This window comes from Bos indicus x Bos taurus, chromosome 4 (genome assembly GCF_003369695.1).
Source record: "Bos indicus x Bos taurus breed Angus x Brahman F1 hybrid chromosome 4, Bos_hybrid_MaternalHap_v2.0, whole genome shotgun sequence".
NCBI classification, from domain to species: Eukaryota; Metazoa; Chordata; class Mammalia; order Artiodactyla; family Bovidae; genus Bos; species Bos indicus x Bos taurus.
The window spans coordinates 68,302,923-68,318,863 of NC_040079.1; the positions used below are offsets into that span (position 1 = coordinate 68,302,923).

Sequence of the window (15,941 nt, forward strand, 5' to 3'; positions counted from 1 at the left end):
GCTAGCTGCCCAGAGGAGAGAATGGGAGCAAACTAAAATTTCAAAATCTATATTTTCAAAGATGGGTCTTCAACCATATGGATCCCAACCTTCCAGAGGTGTTTAGAAATACCTCTGACATCTGAAGATTATAGAAACTTTAACAGGAATTAGAGGATGTCATATGTGTCCAGTTTTGCTGCAAGTGAGACCTAATTTTTTTAAACATACTGATCCTGCTATGCTGTGCTTAGTCGCTCAGTCGTGTCCAACTCTTTTCGACCCCATGGACTGTAGCCCGCCAGGCTCCTCTGCCCATGGGGATTCTCCGGGCAAGAATACCAGAGTGGATTGCCATGCCCACCTCCAGGGGATCTTCCCAACCCAGGGATTGAATCCAGGTCTCCCACATTGCAGGCAGATTCTTTACCAACTGAGCCCTAGGGAAGCCTGATCCTGCTATAGTTATCTAAAAAGTAGATGTCTTGAAAAATAATGCAGCCTTTAACTTACTGTTAGAAGTCTGTGCCAAGAAATAAATATAGGCACTCAGAAAATGTATTTACATATGCATATAGATATCATGTATGAACTGAAGAGAGGAGCTACATCAGTGAGTTGGCAAGAAGTTGTTGTATATAGACTATGGAAAGTACATTTGTTACTCAATTATCCGCAGGGAATAGTTTCAGACTACCCCCAACCCCAAATCTGCAGATGCTCAAATACCTTATATGAAAATTGTGTAGTGTTTTCATATAACCTACATACATCCCCTCTGCATATTTTGAATCACCTCAAGATTACTTATAGTACCTAATATGAGATAAATGCTATGTAAGTTGTAAGTACAATGTAAATGCAATGCAAATGCTATGTCAAAAATAGCATTTTTGACACAAAAAACTTGTGTCAAGTTCCAGTTTTGCTTCTGGAACTTTCTGTAATATTTTTTCCTGAATATTTTGATCCATTGTCGGTTGAATCCACAGATGTGGAACTGGTTGATATGGAGGAATAACTATATCTGTTATCCACGGATCCTTTGCTTATTCTACTTTTCCTTTTGCCTTTCTTGTGGCCACATCCACCCCCTTTTGTGTGACTATTCATGTGCAACATCTGGTATACAATTTAAAACAGATCTCATGTAAGATAGTATTCTGGTTTTAGCCCTTTTGAAGTGTATTGCCCTTTCCTACTTCCTACAGCTATATATATCAGCGCTATTATTGATACAGGCATACCTCATCTTCTTGAGCTTCCTTTTATTGCTCTTCGCATAAATTGCATCCTTTTACAAGTTGAAAGTTTTGGGGAACCCTGCATCAAGCAAGTCTGTCAGCACCATTTTTTCCAACAGATTTGCCCACTCTCTGTCTCTGTCTCAAACTTTCATCTCACAAATTTTTTAAACTTTTTCATTGTGACATTTGTTATGATGGTGACCTGTGATTAGTGATCTTTGATGTTATTACTGCAACTCACTGAAGGCTCAGGTGATGGTCAGCATTTTTTAGCAATTAAAGTATTTTAAAATTAACATTTTTTTAGACATAATGCTGTGGCACACTTAATAAACTATAGTACAGTGTAAAGATAACTTTTGTATACACTGGAACACCAGAAAGTTGTGTGACTTGCTTTACTGTGGTGGTCTGGAACAGAGCCTACAGTATCTTTGAGGTATACTTGTGTTTTCCACTGGTTGTTAACCTGGACTGCTTATTTTGGGAGGGATGCATTTTTCTTAATTTTTGAAATTTTCTCTCATTTTTAGTGTTTTTGGTGACCTTTTTCTTTTAAGAACTTTCTTCTCCATATTTTTTTATTGATTTCTATTTTCCTTTTATTTTAGTTGAATTCTTAAAATATAATTTTGGTATTTTTTTTTTTTCAAGAGACATTATAGATGAGTAGTTAAGAGCATATGTGTTGAAACCAGAGTGCCTGGGTTTGAATCCCAGCTTATCATTTAGTAACCTGCATGACCACCATCTATCAAATGTGGATAATAATGGTATCTGCCTTGTAGGATTGTTACGAAGATTAAGTAAGCTGATATATGTGAAATTTTCAAAATAATACCTAGTATGGAGTAAACATTCAGTAAAAATTGGTTATTATTATCTTGTGTGTGTGTTTGTTCCATCACTTCAGATGTGTCTGACTCTTTGTGACCCTATGGACTGTAACCCGCCAGGCTCCTCTGTCCATGGGATCCTCCAGGCAAGAATATTGGAGTGGATTGCCTTGCCCTTCTTCAGGGTATCTTCCTGACCCAGGGATTGAACCCAAGTGTCTGGCATTGCAGACAGATTCTTTACCATCTGAGCCACCAGGAAAGCCCCATTATTATCATACCTACAATAAAACATTTGTTCTTATGTAGCATCATTGCAATTTTTCCATAATGGTTTAGCATGTTCGATAAGATGAAGGTCAGATTACCTTTATGCACATCCATACGATGGACTATTATGTAACCATTTAAAGATGAGGAGGATGTACATATACTGACTAGAAGAACTATTAATGATATTTTTAGATGGTAATTTGCAGTTCCACACCATATAAGAATTTAGTGTTTAAAAGCTGTGTTATATAGAGACATGCTTATATACTTTAGAAAGTATTAGAAAAAGTATATACCTTAGATGAATGAATGGAAAAGAAACTTGAGCTTTTGAACTTTTTGTTTTATATAACTTTAACAATGGGATTATTGAAAAACACCCACACTTTTTTGTGCATTTCAATATTTTTAAAATATTGAAACAAACTTTCTGTGCTTGTGTTGGATAGATATTCTAATAAAAGTCCATGCACTTATAGCTTTTAGAAAAAAGTAGATTTCTAAGAGTAAAGGTAATGCAGGTAATGAATCAAGAGACAAAATAATAATATCTTCTTTGTCTTGGTGGGGTGAAAAAGAAATATGATTGTTGATCATATATGCCTACTTGCACAGGTGTACACAGGTGTGTGTACACAGCATTAACATTACTGAGTTACCCTGGAAAAATGATAGGAATTCTCATAAGGCAAAATAAAGAAAAGTAAAGCAAAAAAAATAGGATAGGAAAAATGTGTACATACACATATTCCTAGAGTAGTGGTTTTCATGTTTGCATAATAGTTGTAAAATAGCTAATCATGTATTCTTTAACATTTGAGTGCTCACTGGCTGTCAAACAGTGTTTTAAGCCCTTATAGTGTTGTTTTATTGTTATATTTGCTTGTGAATTTATATGCCAGGATATGTGTGGAATAGTGTACATATTTTCACATACTTGTGATTGAGTGTACAAACCCCTAATCTGTCAGTCTACCCAAGCCTACTGAAAAAGCAATGAACTCTGGAGTTATTTTAAAAGGTAGGTTATTTTTCTCATTTCTCATATTCTTAATTCCTTTGAAAAGTTCTACTTGCTGCCTAAAATCAAGAACCCTAATTTGCATATCTTTGTGGTTGGTTGCTATAAAGCCAATATTTAAATTTCTTTGAGGTCTCTTTTAGTGCTTGGTATCTCAGGATGAAGATCTTGTCAGGAGGGTGAATATATATGTGAATATGTATGTGGCTCTTGGTCTTGGGCATTTTGTGACAAAGGAATTCCCCTTTGAATTGCCTGCTCCCCTGAAGCCCCTGGAGCCTCTGGCTCAAGCAGCGCAGTCGGTCTGTGCAGTGTCTCTGACGTCACCGGTGTATGCATAAGCCCTGCTATTGTCTTACTGCTATAACTGGGCTGGGGATTGCAGTATCCGCTGTTGCTGCTGCTCCCAGTCTTGCCCCCGCTGCTACCTAGTTCTGCCTCCCTGCATCCCAGAAGAGCCAGGTCGGCCTGCCTTTCCCTATTGGATTTTCAAAAGCAGCTCTTCGGTTTTTGGTGCTGTAGGAGACCTTGCTTTTCAATCACACGGGAGAACACTGAAGCTTGTAAGAGGAGAATCTGGCAGCTGGACACAGCTTGGACTGCATTGTCTGTCTTCATGACCTCTGCTGTGTAGCAGCTCATCTCTCCACTCTCACACGTACACTGTCCTCGATTTTTTTCTTCCTTCCTTCTTTCTTCCATTCTTCTAATTTTTTAAAAGCAGCCTCTGGAGCCAGCCATGTTTGGCACTGAATCTTCATGTAAGTAAATGGATCTCACTTTGCTATTTAGAAATCTGCTTGCTGTCATGGTTTCATTGGCTTGGAGTTCATATCACTTTGCCATAGGTCATTACCAGCCTTTGTATTTTGACTCTAATTACAAATAAATTGGTCTCAGGAAAAGGACTTCCCCTTCACTGGGTTATTCATCCTTAAGGCCAGGGATGTCAGAGTGGTCAAAATCAGGCCTCCAAGAGGGAGGGAGGAAGACAGGAATCTAGGCAGCCTCCCCAGAATGTGTTAATTGGTGGGATCAAGTCTGTCACTGATCTATTGTTGTGGTTCTATAATGGTCCTTAAACCCTAAAATAGGTACTGTGAGGATCTGAGATGATAGTGTTTATTAAGAAAGAAAAAAAGGCTTACATTTTTTAATCTAAAAGGAGAAAGAGGTGTCATTATATCTTCTTCCCATATTTTTACAGAAACACAGGGACAGACATTATATGTAGATACAAAAAATAAAAGTTAAGCTTTTTTTTTTAAATAGATTTTTTTTTTTTTACACAATGGCTTCAATTTTGATATGCTGGCTAGCGCCACAGTCCAGCAGCAGCATATCTGTCATAAAACTTATACAATGAAATTGCTTTGGTGCAGAGCAGGCCCCGCACAAGGGGCTGGGCTGGATGGCACTTGTGGACAGCTAAAATGGGTATTTGAAAAATGATGACCAGCCTAAGTAACGTGGTTTATTTAATGTTGGATGTAGAATAGTATAACTTGTCAATGCAGTTATACAGGCTCTGCAGAATATTTTGTCATTATCCATAAGCAAAGGTGACAGTTCAGAATTTATAAAGAGACTCAACCTGCTGACCTAGGACTTTAAACATTGGCAAGACACTGGCTTTGTGGGGAGAGAGGGTTAGGGCAGCAATTTAAGAAACACATTTCTTATGAATATATAATTCAGTCTCTCCTTTCTGATTTTGGGTGATCAGTGTGATTATTTATGCATAGTTGATGATTATTCCAGAATAGCAGTATTTCAAGAGAGCTGATACTCCTCAGGTCTTCTGTTTCTTGATTGGCTATTTTAAAGGGTGGATTATTTTTGTTGTTTTACCTACAAGCGTCCCATTTCTGAAATTACCACAATGCCTTATCAAGGTCAAGATAGAATAACAATGAATGTGATTCCCATTCAGCATGTGATAGTTTTATTTTTTAAATAATTTAAAAATGGTTTTTGAATCGACTTAAAATGATACATTTGGAATTATTGTCACCCAGGATTAGAAACAGATTATTTAGTGGCGAAGACCTTCCAGTTTCGTTTCAGTTATTGAATTTTGTTTAAGTAGGAACCTAGGTAGAGTAGATAGAAATATTTACATCCTAAAGGAAAATTAGTCCTATTACTTTGTTCAGCTGAAAATGGAAGTTGAAACTCAGTGTGGGAACCTTTGGGTTCTTGACACAGGGACTCTAACATCGTCTGGCCAGGTTTACTCAGCAGATAGCCTTTCTTGATCGTTAAACCTCATCTTTTGATAATATCACCCATGTGCTATGATCTGTGTTTGAAAACTGCTGGTTGCTTTTGGTCTCCATAGCTACCAAATTGCTGTACAGATAGAATGCCATTCAGAAGACAGAACATCATCATGTAGGTTTTTTTTTTTTAACTTGACTGAGTATTAAGTTTTGTTTCCTGCTTGTCACTAGAAGACCATAGATAGATTTGTACTGTCAGTGGCTGCAAAATGTTGAGAATGGACTGCCTTCCTTAGATAAGGAGATTCCTTAAATGTGTACTCAGAGTTGAGACAAGTGTATTTTCTTTGTGTTTTGAGGCATAGGTTCTCTAGGCCTTTAATTTCCATCTTTTGGAGGCTGTTTTATAGACTGAGACTATATTTAGAATGTTTAGAAAAACAGTCACATTAGAAGTTCTAATTAGTTCAGAAGGGATCTTCCAAACCACCTGGTATATTTTTACTAAATTTTTACAGTAAATACTTGTTTAGCTATCTAGTCTGTGTACAGTGCTATGCTAGATCTTGGAAAGGTTCATTTTTTTTTTTCTAACATATTCTGATTTTATAATTCTTATCCCTAATTTCTGGTTGCAGTAACTTACTTGTATTGAATGCTTTTACTTTTAAATTGAGGTATGGTTCACATACAATAAAATGCATAAATCAAAGTGTGGAACACATTGAATTTTTGCCTGTTTACACCTTGGAACTGCTACCCAGTTTGAGATACAGAACATTGTTTTTACTCTAGAAAGTTCTTTTGTGATGACCCTTCTCTGTCAATATTGCTTGTCCCAATATTACTTCTGTTCCTTGCCAAAAGGTGATCACTATTCTGAATTCTGTTGATATTGTCACTTGTATGTGATTAAAATTTTCTTTCTCTGCTTTTAACTCTTTGCGTATAAGAAAAGGAAATGTCAATAACAATTTTCATGCCTTCATTTTCAAGTACTGGATTGATTAAGTTGACTTCATGTTTCAGGTCAGGAATTTGAGGTAACCTAGAAATCACATTATAACATGTTTAGTCTCACTGAGATCGTATTAAACGCCCACAAAGCACCCCCCACCCACCACCCACCACACATATTTGAAGAACCTTTAAAATGACAAAAAAACTTACCTGGAAGAGTAAAAAGTTTATCAGAGTTAAAACTTACATAGTTATGGCAACAGAATTTATAAATGCTCTTTCTGACCTCGCTTCAGTGAATATCTTCTTGATTCACTTTACAGAAGAACTCTGACAGTGTTGGAGTCTCATTTTTTCTAACTTAGTATATCTGAATCTCCCATAGTTGTATAAATTAGGACACAAACTATTTTCAGCCTTTGAAATGAAAGTGTTCTATGTTATGTGTAAATTAATCATTAGTACAAAGCAGGAAGTATAGCTTCTGTAATCTATTACCATCATGATGTATTTCACTGAGCTTTTCCTTTACCGAAATTTCCCATGTCTAAAAATGGGAGTAGTAGGTCTGCCCTTTATCTGCTTTGAGGAAATGCAATTTTAGTCTGGTCAAAGTAATGTAGGCTTAAGGATGTAAGTACTAAAAAGAAAGTTTAGTGAGGGGAATAGTCATTTAAATGCATATGTTGAGTGCTTGATTTAATGATAGTTCATATTTTAAAATATGGAATTCCACAAAAATTAAAAATTCTTTTCCTCTTTAAATTTTATAAATAGAGAAAAAGTTCATCTTTTCTTTTTGTGGAGTAAGGGACACTGACTTTGTACTGCTGCCATTTGGTTGCATCCTTTATCATAAAGCCAGTTATTCTCCAAAGAGTAAGTACTTCAAATACATGGACATTTATTCAATTAGTGTTTTTCTAGCTCAGTCCTCCTCCTGTCCCCCCTCCCATGTTTAACTTTTTTAGTCCTCAAGGGTACCGTTTAAGATGTGCTGTGGTGGGAATTGTGCTCTTTTCTAATAAGTGAAAGTGTCTTTAAAAGCACCTACCTTATTAGTCCAGTGAAGAGAGCAACACCCTACCTTTTCAGAAACAGTGTACCCTTGGGGCAAATAGTGTCATTTAATCCCTCCTCTGAACATTTTGTTGTAGTTGTAACATATTAGAAAGAACATCTTCTGTATCTTGAAAGGGAAAGAGAAATTACCCAAATCCCAGCAGAGCAGTAGTATTTTGTGAGTTTAGTGGTGATGGCTATATGGTGGACCTGTGTGTCAGATTGTCAGTTCTCTTTAGCTGTGGTATGACTGTCTTGCAAATCTCCTTGCCATTTTCTGCATGCCCACCTCACCTTCAGTAGGCAGCTAGATGCTGGAAAGGATTTGGGGTATATGTGCTGCCCCATATGATTTTCTTTGATGAATACCGAAAGGGCAGCTGTTGCTTTTTATTTTCATTACTGATAAATGCATTAATTTGGAACTGACACCTTCTCAATTTTAATAGTGAGTATGGTATCATGCTTCTAAGAACAATGTAATTATCTCAAATTTTGAGCCATTATGTGAGAGATGGTAAAATGAATATACTCTAGCAATATTAGATCACCAAGAAACTGTACAATTAAACAGACAACTCTTTTATAGAAGAATAAATGAGTCACATTCCCTTTTTATGTATTTCAGGGCCATTCTTGACAACCAGTCATACGTGAGATTAAACTTGGTTCTATTGTTTTGGTGTAATTTCTGTGAATCAGTTGCGACGTTAACAGCAACTATAGTCTTTCAAAAATGGCTATTCACAACTGGACTGTTCTGCAGTATAAGCCCTAGTTCTTGTTAAATAATTGTATGACACTGCTGTTTTTGCTGTTAGTATGGTTGACATTTTAGTACTATATCCCTCCCTTTATTAGTTTTTGTCATATGACAACTAGGTAGTTCAGAGTCATTTTCCTTTCCAAATCTTTAATCCAGCTGTTAGTATTTAGCTGTATTGAATTTTAGATGCTTTCATCTTACTTAAAATGCACATACTTAAATATACACACAAAAACTTACTGCTAATTCTATACTTAGAACATTAAATAAAAAAAAAAATTACATGACTTTGGATAAATAGAAACCACAGATGGCTAAAGTCACAATAAAGAAAAATAATTATGAATCACTGGAATTTACACTGGGACATGGTCATACAGGACCCTGGGAAGTAAAGCTCATTTAATACTTTTGACTTGTCTCACTATATTATTGTCTTTTCTTATCTTCTGACAATGTTAAGTCTGATGTGAAATTTCCTTTTGGGTTTCTTGCCTGTTAGTAGTTGGCATCGTAATTTTTAGAATCAAGGGAATATTTTAAACGAAATAAAGATAGGAATTTGTTTTTTTTCCCCCTGGATATTTATATACTGATTCTGCTAGTATAGGAATGGAATGAAAATACCCAGTGGTTATTTTTAAATGTTCAGAGTACTTATTTTCACTTGAGTACTGGTTTCCTTAATTGTTAGTCTGGTTTGTTCAGCAGAAATTACACATGAGTTTTCAGTGATCTGTTGTTTTCATTGTCACAATGGACCAGATTCATATCCTGTATAAACTGTGGGGAGTCTATGGGGAAAAATTACCATATATGGAAACTTTCCTCATAGAATCCCCATGGAGTTACACAGGATGTGAATAGAATTGTTATGGATTCTGGGTTGAATCCATATCAGTTACACTGATAATGTGTATTTTTAACGTTAACAGTAGTTACCATGTTAAATTATGTTCAAATACTATTACATGTTCAATACAAGACCATATGGAACATAAAAAAATATATGGTCATTTTAACATTTTTTTGAAGTGTATTTATATCCTACTATTTTTTCCCTAATAAGTGTAAAACATTCATTAACATGCTTATTATTGTATCTTTAGTTAGAAAATGCCAGTTTTGAATTATTTAAAAGTCCTGTAATGTCACATTTGCTGTGCGAGTAGTAAATTGTAATATTTTCTCTGTAGAGATTTTGCTTTTATTAGTAATGGATTCAGTTTATTTTGAACTGAGGGACCAAGATGTATATTTAATGCTGCTAAGTCGCTTCAGTCGTGTCCGACTCTGTACGACCCCATAGATGGCAGCCCACCAGGCTCCCCAGTCCCTGGGATTCTCCAGGCAAGAACACTGGAGTGAGTTGCCATTTCCCTCTCCAGTGCGTGAAAATGAAAAGTGAAAGTGAAGTTGTTCAGTCGTTTCCGACTGTTAACAACCCCACGGTCTGCAGCCTACCAGGCTCCTCCGTCCATGGGATTTTCCAGGCAAGAGTACTGGAGTGGGGTGCCATTGCCTTCTCTGGTATTTAATGCGTGTTGTAGAAATGGCAGCAACCACGTGCCTGTTGCAGTGACTTAAGTGCAGAGACTCTGGTGCTCAATTGCTTGGATGCAAATCATGGATGTACCACGTTCTACCAGGGTTTGGCCATCTACCATCTAAGGTCTCCGGGCCTAAAGTGTGACTTATCTGACAAACTCTTGAATGTTAGGGGAATCTGCCTTTTTGGGTCAGGACATCTGCACTGGGGTAGAGCTTATTAAGGGTCACTGTGGAGATTAGACTGGCAGTGGGAAAACTGGCTGAAGAAATGTCACTTTGTAAGAATGGGTGGAAGTTCCATCATGAGGATCTTTGAAGGGACTCAGTAGGAGATCTGAAGGGAAGAGACTACATGAAACTGATGAACTAGGTCAGGGTTGACAAATGCCCAGTGTTTTTTACTACTAGTCACTGCTGCGGCAGCTATCACTGATTGGTTACAGCATTTTTGTAGGATGACTTTAAGCCACTAAGAGTTGAAATGGTTTCTTCTTAAAACATTTGTCTGTGCAAGTATTTTCCACATTAGGGTGAAAAATAATCACAAGAATAAATGTTTAAATAAACTTGAAAACAGTTATAGAGTTAAGAAGAAAGATTAAGAATCTTAAGTGTTCTAGTAGTATCCCTTTTGGTTTAAAATAAACATACCATTCTGTGTCACATTATGACTCTCTGGAATAATTCAGAGCCACTTCTCTCTTTTAAATGAAATTTACACCAGTTGAAGACATATCTCCAGAGTGTAGCAGCATACCTAACATATAGTAAGCACTCATTCTTTGAAATTTGAATCCACTGTAGCTTAAGGGAATATTGAAAATATGATGTATTGGCTTCATAGGGGATTGATATTGTTTAGTTAAAATTTTCAGGTTAAGGAGTTTATCACACATAACTGGCACATATTGGAAATATTGTCAGTGAACAACTCTTACCTGTCACCCCTCAGGCAGGAGTAGGCGACAATATGGACTTCTATTACTAAGCCCAGATGTGTTAGCAGTAAATTGCCATTTACTGATACTTGACTATATACTGACCTAATGACTACATTTCACCTAAGTTCATGTATCAATTTAATATTATCAAGTAAAAATAAAGAGGAATTATAATCATCAATTCATTTACAGCATGAAAACCGAGAAGTGTTTCTTTGCCAATCCTGATGTAATTTTAGAAATTAGAAAAATTATTTTCTTCTTCTTTGTGAGAATTTCAGAATAAGATTCAGGCATATTGGCATATTCGGGGGGACAGTGAGTCTGAATGGAATGCATACAGATTGGGAAACCACAGTGGCTCCATTAGAGTGTTATTTACCACTTCTTCCTCCATGGCTACTTCTAGAACACCTAGGCTTAGTGGAGGCTTTAGTAGGGTTTGGCCTGGTGATATGCATGGATAGTCCAAGCATGGGCTTGACTCAGAAGTCTAGAATTTCTTACCTGAAACTTTTCTAGATTTGTTTTAATATAATACTTTTTCAGTTCTCTATTACCATACAACAAACCACCCCAAAACATTGTAACTTAAAATAAGCATTTATTATTCTATTCAGTTCTATTCAAGTCTATTTAGGTTGACTGATCGGAGCTACTGGTGGTTCTCATGTAGAGTCTCTGATGTGGTTGCAGTCAGATGTCTCTTGGCTGCAGTTATCTAAAGGCTCATCTGAGCTGGAGGTCCAGAATAGCTCTCTCACATGGATATCAGTTGAGACTGGCTGTTGATTTGGGGCTCAGCTAAGGTTGTAGGCAGTAATACCTATATTTGGCTTCTTGATGAGGTTCAAGCTTCTCATATCATGATGCTAGGTTCTCAGAGAAAGCATCCTTTAGCAGAGTATCCAAGAGACCTAGAAGGAAGCTAAAAGGTTTCTTATGACCTGATCTTGGAAGTCTTAGAAGTCACTTCCACTATATTATATTGGCTGAGCAAGTCACTAAAATGAGCCCAGATTCAAAAGGAAGAGAATTAGACTCTTCTTGGTGAGGAAGTGGCAAGAGTGCATTGTAGAAGAGCAAGTAGAATGAAAAATATTTTAGTGGTAATCTTTCAAAATATACTGTGTCATAAGTAGTTTCCAAACTCTGCTCCATGAAATTGGTACTGTGAGGATTTGTGTTAAACATGGAGTCTGCAGACTTTTCCGGTAGAGCCAGATAGTGAATATTTAAAGTTTGTGGACCGTTCAGTCTCTTTTGCAACTACTGAACTCTACCACTATAGCATAAAAGCAGCCATAGACAAATAAGTGTGGCTGTGTTCCAATATAACTTTATTATGGATGTGGAAATTTGAATTTTTATATAATTTTCACATACCAAAAATATTCTTTTTTTCCAACTCTTGAAAAATGTAAAAAAGAAAACATTCTTAAGAACTATACAAAACCAGGTGGTGGGCAAGCTCTGGCCCACGGGTCTTAATATTTGCTGACCCCTACTTTTAATATTTGATTTGAATTTCATTTTTAATTGCTAAAAAACCTCAAAGAACAACAGATACATTCACATATTAAAAATAAATAATTTTGATATATTGGGTACTGTTGATAAATGAACTCAGGTTGTTATTGGTTGACTTTATTATTAAATATTATAATTCAAACCTATAAATGTACATCTGTTTAACATACTGTGCTCTGGCATAATACTTTGAAAGAAGATTGTGTTAAAGTGAGTGAAAGAAAAAAATAAAATCATAAGACATTTGAAGGCTTAATTTCTATTCTGTTCTCAAGAGTAACACTAGGAAAGAAAGACTGTGGAGAACTGTTTGATTTAATTTCACAAATATTTATGGAATGTAGAGGAATTGCCCATGATAAGTGATAAGAAGGAAAAAGCTTTCAAGAAATTTAAAGTTCAACTGGAGATGGTGGAGTGAGACAGTGAGAAGAGAACCAAGAGGGTTATAATATTAAAACTATATGTTTTTCTTTCAGTTAAGTCAGTATAAATTAGATTATTTTTGACACAGGTACCCATAAATCAAACTAAAAATTGGATGTCATTGGAATTGGCATTGTATAATATGCAGAATTTGACAAGAGAAACCAGCTTTTTCTTGAAATAATTTTATTGGAGAACAATATGCATATGATAAAATGTATCCATTAAAAAAATGGATCCATTTAAAATGTACAGTTTGATGAATTTTGACAAATGTATACCTATGTGTAACCATTGCAATCAAGATACAGAACATATCCAGCACCTCCCAAAGTTACCTTGTGCCACTTTAGTTAATCTCCGTGTTTCTAGACTTTCACATAAATGAGATCATACAATGTATTTTGTTCTTTTGTATAACTTCTTTCATTTAGCATAATGTTTTCAGTCATGTTGTTATGGCTGTTTGTACTTCATCTCTTTTTATTACCAAGTAGTAGAAAAAAATGTATAATTGGCTTAGCCATTTGCCTAACGATACTGAATTGTTTCCTGTTTTTGGTTCTTATGAACAAAGCTGATGTAATTACTTATGTATAATTCTCTGTGTTGACATATGTTTTCACTTTTCTTGGTTAGGAATGTAGAAACGCAATTGTTGACAAATTGCCAAGCTGTTTTTCAAAATGGTTATACTTTTTTGCATTCCCAGCAGCAATGTGTGGGAGTTCAATTGCTTTATATCTTGGCGATACTTAATATTGTCAGTCTTTTAAATTTTAGCTAATTTAGTGAGTGTGTAGTGATATATTATGAATTTAACTTGCATTTCCCTCATCGGTAAAAATGTTGAGCATTTTTTCATGTGCTTGTTGACCATTGATGTATCTTCATTGATGAAATGTCCGTTCAAATATTGATACTTTGCCTTATAATTGTTTTTTTTTTTTTTAAATCACAGCATTCAAGAAAGCTGTGCAATCCATTTTTTAAAATTTAGTTAAATAATTAATTGATCTATTTATTTTTGGCTGTGCTGGGTCTTCGTTGCTGCGCAGGCTTTTCTCTAGTTGTGGCATGTGGGAGCTGTTCTGGTTATGGTACCTGGGCTTCTCACTGCGGTGTCTTCTCTTGTTGCAGAGCACAGGCTCTAGGGCATGAGGGCTTCAGTAGTTGTGCATGTGGTCTCAGGAATTGTGGCTCCCAGTCTCTAGAACAGAGGCTCAGCAGTTGTGGCACACGGGCTTGGTTGCTCTGCAGCATGTGGATCTTCCTGGATTAGGGACATGGGCTGCTGTCTATGGGGTCGCACAGAGTAGGACATGACTGATGTGACTTAGCAGTAGCAGCTGTGTCTACTGCACTGGCAAGCAGATTCTTATCCACTGAGTACCAGGGAAACTCTATAATTGAGTTTTGAGAGTTCTTCGTATATTTTGATATGATCTTTTTAAAGATATATGTCTTGACAGTATTTTCTTATAGTCTGTAGCTTTTTGTTTTCTTACTGCTGTTGTTTTTAATTTTGATAACATACAATTTCTTAATTTCTTGTGTCCTATATAAAATTTTTTGCCTAACCTAAGGTCATAAAAATTTTTTCCCTGTATTTTCTCCCAAATGTTTTCTATGTTGTGCTTCTGTGTGTTCTATGATCCATTTTCAGTAAATTTCTGTGTATAGTATGAGGTAATACTGGCTATTTACTTTTTATTTTTCCCACCAAAATTCACTTGTTCCAGCACCATTTCTTGAACAGACAGTCCTTTTCCCAGTGAATTCGCAACTTTATAAAAAATCAACTGACCCTGTATTTCTATCCTATTTTATTCCAGAGATCTCTGTGTTTATCCTTAGGCCATGGTATTATAGTTTTGATTGCTACACCTTTATGATTCTTTTGAAATCAAGTAATGTAAGCCCTCCAGGTCTGTTATTTTCCAAAATTTTTTGGCTATATTTGATTCTTTCATCCCACAGAAATTTTAAAGTTTGCTTGTCAATTTCTACAGAAAGACCTCCTGGTATTTTGATTGAGAGTGTATAATCGAAAAGCAGTTTGAGGGGAGTGGATAGTTTAACAATTTTTAGTTCTCCAATTCATAAACATGGTATATCTTCCCTTTCATTTAAGTCTTTTTTAACTTTTCCCAGCAACGATAAAATGAGTTATGAAATTCCAAGAGTTAGGTTTGTCTTTTTTTCCCCACTGATAAAAGAATACTTATCTGGAGTAGAGTAACAATCTCAAATATATGTTTCTAGGGAAAGCATGTAAAATCTAAGTTGATGGTATTAGTAAAATCTCATTAATTCAAATTTGAAGGACATGCTTGGATTTGTGAAAAGTCTTAAGTAGCCTGAAAAATGAGACTTTATTAAACAACTGTTGCCATGTAGAAGTATTATGGGAGATATGTGTTAACAAATAGATAAGCAGAGTTGTACGTTTATGTAAAATGCTATTTTTATAGCCCTTAAAGCATTTGCTCTCTCACCAAGATGAACTACTTTCTTCCTTTTGTTTGTTATCTTAGGAAATCACTTTCTTATATTTTAGAAGTGGCTTTCCTCCCATTTTTACCTAAATATTCACGTTTGTTTAATTAGAAGGATCTGAACTTATGAATTTTTATATTTAGAAATAGAATCCCTGTTCTTATGAAACTCCTCCTATAGTCCTATTAAGGTACCAAAGAGGCTCAAGAGGGAGGACGTATCACCAGGTGGTCAATACAGAAACCAGATTGATTATATTCTTTGCAGCCAAAGATGGATAAACTCTATATAGTCAGCAAAAACAAGACCCAGAGCTGACTGTGGCTCAGATCATGAGCTCCTTATTGCAAAATTCAGGCTTAAATTGAAGAAAGTAAGCAAAATCACTAGACCATTCAGGTATGACCTAAATCAAATCACTTGTTTATACAGTAGAGGTGACAAATAAATTCAAGGGATTAGATCTGGTAGACATACTGCCTGAAGAACTATGGACAGAGGTTCATAACACTGTACAGGAGGAGGTGACCAAAGTCATCCCAAAGGGAAAAAACACGCAAGAGGGCAAAATGGTTGCCTGAGCGGTCTTACACATAGCTGAGAAAAGAAGTGAAAGGCAAGAGAGAAA

General features: G+C 35.9%; 1 protein-coding gene across 9 annotated transcripts in view; it reads left to right on the forward strand.

Moving 5' to 3' along the window:
• Positions 1-15,941, forward strand: part of ST7 (suppression of tumorigenicity 7) — a 267,772-nt gene that overhangs the window by 52,138 nt on the left and 199,693 nt on the right. Inside the window, exon 1 of one of the 9 annotated variants that reach the window (XM_027539605.1) lies at positions 3,699-4,117. The exons of the other annotated variants lie outside the window; for them this stretch is intronic. Coding sequence (XP_027395406.1) covers positions 4,096-4,117 — 22 coding nt within the window. The 5' untranslated portion in view covers positions 3,699-4,095. Of the gene's footprint in view, positions 1-3,698; positions 4,118-15,941 lie in introns of those variants that run through there. 9 annotated transcript variants of the gene reach the window in all.